The following is a 6,000-nucleotide window of genomic DNA, read 5'->3' on the forward strand; positions in this document are numbered from 1 at the left end:
CGCAGAGAGGCAGCGGTGCAGTACTCCACCGCAGCCGGGCAGCACCCCACTGCAGCCGTCAACTGTGCTGATCTGCATCTGGTCCTACCCAGCCATCACCAGGCACAGCTGATCAGTGGGGTTTGCCGAGTGTCCAACCTCCACAGATCTGATATCGATGACCTAAGGATAGGTCATCAATATAAAAGTAGACAAGAATCGGGTAATCCTCTGCACAACCATCCGGTAATAAAACCAATTTCTTTATTACTGGACAGTTGTGTCGAGGATCACCCTATTCTTGTCTGTCTTGAGTGCTGCGCTCACCAGCGGTTTCAGCACTGAAAATCAAACAATGTGTTCAGCTATATAATATAGATATATAATTTTCCAATATAAAAGTAGTGGACCATTCCTTTAATTAAACTCTGAGAAATCATGTGACAGATGCATCGCTTTCTTTTTCAGGAGGGCCCACTTACGACTCTGCCTAGAACGGCTGAAGGACCTTATACCCCTAGAGGACGACAGCGCCAGGCACACCACCCTGGGGCTACTGAACAAAGCCAAACTGCACATCAAGGTATGGACAGCGGGCATCAGATCTCATTGTTGTGTAGGGAAGGAGGATGGAGGGCAGATCTGCGTCCCAGGGATTTCACAGAAGTATGAGGCGGTTAGAGGATGTGAAATCCTCCCTCCATCAGTTACAGTTTGGGTGCACGGGGCATGACAAGGCTCGGTCTCGGACATTCACGTCTTTTATACCAAGAGAAAAAGTGATCCCCTGGGATTCGAGATCAGTGATGTCACTTTAGGGGTGTAAAGGTAATTTTTTATTTCTTTTTTTTTTATGTCCCTGCAGAAACTTGAAGATTCGGCGCGGAAGGGACAACATCAGATGGAGATGCTGGAAAGGGAGCAACGGTTTTTGAAGAGAAGGTTGGAGCAGCTGCAGGGCTGTGGGGAGCCGGAGCGCGTGCGAGCGGCCAGTGTCGGTTCCAGTTTGTCGTCTGACCGGTCTGATTCTGAACGAGGTGAGACTGATGAGAGCCATTCTTACAAGTTAAAGGGTAATTCCTCTCTTATGAAATGTGCCCTTCTTATAGAATATAATATCACTCTATTATTGAAGTGGCAGCAGCACTGGTTTGGCACTGCGTCTTCTTGTGCTGCACTGCCTGTACACTGGGTGGTTGGAAAAGGTGGTGGACATGGTGATGCTGCTGGTCCGAACCCATAACCTCAGGGTAGACATTGTAGAATGATCGGGACGTCCTATGCCTCATGTAGTGATGAAGGTCAGAAATATTTTCCTAGGGAGTCACCATAATTGATTATGTTCTTTCTCTCTAACAGAAGAGATCGAGGTGGACATCGAAAGCACAGAATTCTCCAACTTAGAAGTGGACAGTTCTAGCAGCACCAGCATCAGTGACCTGGACGACTACAACAGCCGGCAGAGCCTGGGCAGTGATGAAGGATATTCCAGTGCTAGTATCAAGCTGCTATACCACTCCTAAGAGTCCTGGGCTGACGGCAGTGGATCGAACTCTCTGCCCGCGCCTAAGAGTCTTGGGCTGACAGCAGTGGATCAGACTTTCTGCTGGCGCCCAAGAGTCCTGGGCTGACGGCAGTGGATCAGACTCGCTGCCCACGCCTAGGAGTCCTGGGCTGACGGCAGTAGATCAGACTCGCTCGTTGCGTCTAAGAGTCCTGGGCTGACTGCAGTGGATCAGACTCGCTGCCCACACCCAAGAGTCCTGGGCTGACGGCAGTGGATCAGACTCGCAGCCCACACCCAAGAGTCCTGGGCTGACGGCAGTGGATCAGACTCGCTGCCCAAACCCAAGAGTCCTGGGCTGATGGCAGTGGATCAGACTCTCTGCCCACGCCTAGGAGTCCTGGGCTGACGGCAGTAGATCAGACTCTCTTGTCGCGCCTAAAAGTCCTGGGCTGACGGCAGTGGATCAGACTCGCTGCCCACACCCAAGAGTCCTGGGTTGACGGCAGTAGATCAGACTCACTCATCGCGCCTAAGAGTCCTGGGCTGGCGGCAGTAGATCAGACTCGCTCGTCGTGCCTAAGAGTCCTGGGCTGACGGCAGTGGATCAGACTCGCTGCCCACTCCCAAGAGTCCTGGGCTGACGGCAGTGGATCAGACTCGCTGCCCACACCCAAGAGTCCTGGGCTGACGGCAGATCAGACTCGCTCATCGCGCCTAAGAGTCCTGGGCTGACGGCAGTAGATCAGACTCGGTCGTCGCGCCTAAGAGTCCTGGGCTGACGGCAGTAGATCACTCACTGCCCACGCTCGCTAGTTCTGCACTATTGGATTCAATCAAAATTTTTGTTCCTCCAGATCTCAAGTCCTGAATGGAGTTGGACAGTTGTAGGGGATTTTCTTCTGTTTTGCTGGACCAAAAAAAATCAACTTTTGACCAGCTCGTTCTCTTAATAAGGGCATTCCCTGAAGACCACACAACTCCCGCAGTGTCGGAGATCATTACAACGGTGTAAACTTATTAGCACAACTGCCTACGTTGTTACATTTTCCATACAGATGTGTATGTTATATTTCAAGATGAGATTCATGGTCAGGTGGTCTTTGCCTTAATTCGGCATCTTAGAAGACTTTTATACAAACTCACCATGGAATGGTGTAAAACAAAAAGAATTTCCTCGTTGTGGTTAACGGTGGGCTCTCTGCTGGTTTTTGTAGTACTCTTCATTCCGGAGACCAGTTACTACTATTCTTTAGTTCCTTCCCGAGATGGTCCTTGATGCTCATTCAATCTACCAGCAAAAAGTTTCTTCACTTGCATCAGCCAAGTTTTCAAGAAGTCTGTTCCCAGCTTCTGATCTTCCGACCTCTAAGGACCTGGTATTTGGCAACTCGTGCTGTAACGTCCACACTTGGTGATGTGGGGATGGTATCACATTTAGATGTGTCACTATTCACTAAATAATTTTATTTTTTTTTCTCATTTTCAGAACTTTTATTTTGGATGCACTAGACAAAACTCTGGCAGAACTACAAGCCCCAGGATGGCTTCTTGTTATAGCATGCGCAGAACCTGTGGCACGTCTTCTATAACCGCACTGCCTGACCCTTTTCCGTAAACAACAAGCATTTGGTTGATAGTTTAAAGGGAGTTCTCTGCCTTAGATTGATTAAAAAAAAAAATCTGATTTAATAAGGCAGCAGCAGATTGCCTGACATGACTGGTGGCCGACCACTCCAGATATTTGGCACCTAGCAGGCAATATGACCCACATGGCTCACGCCCACAGTTGTCAGCTGTGATGGGGCTGTGTCTCGCCGTTCACCATATCGGCCTGCATTACTAATCAGATTTTTTTTTTTTTTTAAACTTAATTTAGGTGGAGATGCTCTTTAAAGAGAAGCGATCACCAGAAAAAGTGATCTAATGTTAAAATTAGGGGTTTTTTTGTGTTACGTCTAATTTTTAAAAATTTTTGGCAATGTAATTTTGTTTTCATATCACAATTTTATTAAGCCAAAATAAGTAATCTTGTAATTTTCACACTGACCACTGGGGCTTTTCTAGACTCTTACTACATCTCCTTTCAGAGAGTTTTCAGCAGCCTCATTATCATCATGGACAGGATTACAATGACACACAACTCCTCTATACACAGCTGATCTCACAAGATCCACCACTCACAAATAGGTGATGTCACAGCTCACCTCCTCCTGTGCAACCACTGATAACACCTCTATACAGTAGATCAGGGTTCCCCAACTCCAGTCCTCAAGGCCCACCAACAGGTCATGTTTTCAGGATTTCCTTTGTATTGCACAGGTGAAGCAATTATCACCTGAGCAGTTCTAAGGAAATCCTGAAAACATGATCTGTTGGTGGGCCTTGAGGACTGGAGTTGGGAAACCCTGCAGTAGATAACACAGGATCCACATTCACAATAGGTGATGTCACAGCTCACCTCCTCCTCCATCTGTATGATCACTATTAACACCTAGATAACACAGAATCCACATTCACAATAGGTGATGTCACAGCTCACCACCTCCTCCTTCTGTACAATCACTATTAACACCTCTATACAGTAGATAACACAGGATCCACATTCACAATAAGTGATGTCACAGCTCACCTCCTCCTGTACAATAACTGATAACACCTATGTACTGCTGGTAACACAAGATACATTAATCACAATATGTGAAGTCACAGCTCACCTCCGCCTCCTCCCTACATGCTCATGAGATCCCTCAATACAAAAGATAGGCTCAGAGTCTGTTGAATGTGGCTACTGTACATGTGATGTTTCCTGAAACGTGAAGTTAGAGTCTGGACTAGCCCCAATGATCATACTTGAAAATTGCAACATTTTTAATTTTTATTAAGACAGATTGTAGTATGGAATAATGTAAAAAAAAAAAAAATTAAAAATACTTTTAAGAAAAACCTGATTTTAAACAATAGGTAATGTTCTGGTGACCGCTTTGCTTGGACATCAGGTTCAGTTCTGTACAGTTCCATATAATGGAATCTTTGAAGTGTTTCCTTGGCGTCCACCATGTGACCGTCTTGAATCAGGACCCTTTTAATTTATAGTGCTCCCGATTCGGAGGGTTTTACGAGCGCTGATCCATGGTCTTTATGGGAAATGAGAACACTAATTGTAGCTTGCAGTGTAAGGTCGCTCCGTCCGTGGGCGGCTGCTGTTTCGTCACACTGTCATCTAGACAAGTAAATGTTCAACTTTGTAAGTTGCGTGACATTGCGATCCGTTTTTTTTTTGCTTGTGAAGTCCTCCGCCTTCTAAGACTCGTCTATCCGGTAGTGGTTTTTAGGTTCATTGTGTAATTTTTATTTAGTTATTTCTCTTGTATTTTCTTTAGGGGTTTTACTGCGGGGTGGAAGGAATGATTTACACTAAAGATAATACTCTGGAATTTAGAAGACCAAATAATGTAAAACGACGGTCTGGTAGGAGGTTGTTCACCTCTGACTGTCCATAAAAATGCATGCTCAGATTCGTTGAGTGTGCACGATTATGTCAATGTATATATATATTTTTTTTTATACTGCACCAACGCATTTAAAATTCAACCCTGAATTTTCCTTTATGTGTATACAGCTCCTATGCAGAGATATGTGACTCCATGGTAACGGATTACAACCAAACCTGTGAAATGTTACTCCCACCTCCTTATAACCTTCAGAGAAGGGAAACCTAAAGAAGTGACACCTTTACTGCAGGGTTAGTTGTCTGTAACCATGGAGACAGATCTGCATAAAATGCTAGATGGTTTTTTTTTTTTATCCAGATTCCAGTTGCAAAATTCCTTTTTTTTATTTTAAGTGCATCAAAACATTAAGTGTTGGTTGCAAAAGTTTCCATACCCTTTTAAAGAGGCATATACACAGGAACGTATTTACAGTGATACCCAGGTTACAGATACTAATGATTGGGGTCATTTGTGAATATTAACGATCATTGATGACTTGCATTTTAGGTTAATAGTCACATTAACAAGGATATAAAGGGAACAGAGGGAAAATTAGAATAAAAAAACGATGGAACAGTTTAAAAAAAAAAAATAATCAAAGACTAAAATGATCGATTTCCCCACAAACCCCCATGTGTCCACTTAATGGACGTGGCCTTTAGCAGATGTGATCTAACAACTACGTAGCTACATCCTGAGTCCACCAGCAACTTGTGACCTTGCCGGGGTACGAGGCTTTCCTAACCTGTTAGTAGCCCTTTTAAAAACGTGATACATTGTGTCTTGTGTATCAATAAGCCACAAAGTGTAACAGATGAAAGCAGGGTCTGGGGTCTGAACATGCAGTAATCCTGGGGGGTGTTTTATCCCTCCTTGTCTTCTCCGACTTCGCTCCTGCGCTTCCCGATGCAAAACCCAAAATGTTACTTCTGTTTCGCAGTTTTTATTTTTCTAAATATTTACGTCAATGTGCATTTAGAGGATTCTTCTCACTGTTTTTTAGGGCGGTTATACATAGAAGTT

General features: G+C 44.7%; 1 protein-coding gene across 2 annotated transcripts in view; it reads left to right on the plus strand.

The window, feature by feature from the left end:
• MXI1 (MAX interactor 1, dimerization protein) overlaps positions 1 to 2,965 on the plus strand; it is a 52,291-nt gene extending 49,326 nt beyond the window's left edge. For both annotated transcript variants that reach the window (XM_073553096.1, XM_073553097.1), the window contains exons 4-6: positions 448 to 562; positions 845 to 1,016; positions 1,339 to 2,965. In XM_073553096.1, coding sequence (XP_073409197.1) covers positions 448 to 562; positions 845 to 1,016; positions 1,339 to 1,502 — 451 coding nt within the window. In that variant the 3' untranslated portion in view covers positions 1,503 to 2,965. The remainder of the gene's footprint in view (positions 1 to 447; positions 563 to 844; positions 1,017 to 1,338) is intronic.
• Positions 2,966 to 6,000: the final 3,035 nt, after the last annotated feature.

This window comes from Dendrobates tinctorius, unplaced genomic scaffold, assembly GCF_039654945.1.
Source record: "Dendrobates tinctorius isolate UK_male_01 unplaced genomic scaffold, ASM3965494v1 ptg000196l, whole genome shotgun sequence".
NCBI lineage: Eukaryota > Metazoa > Chordata > Amphibia > Anura > Dendrobatidae > Dendrobates > Dendrobates tinctorius.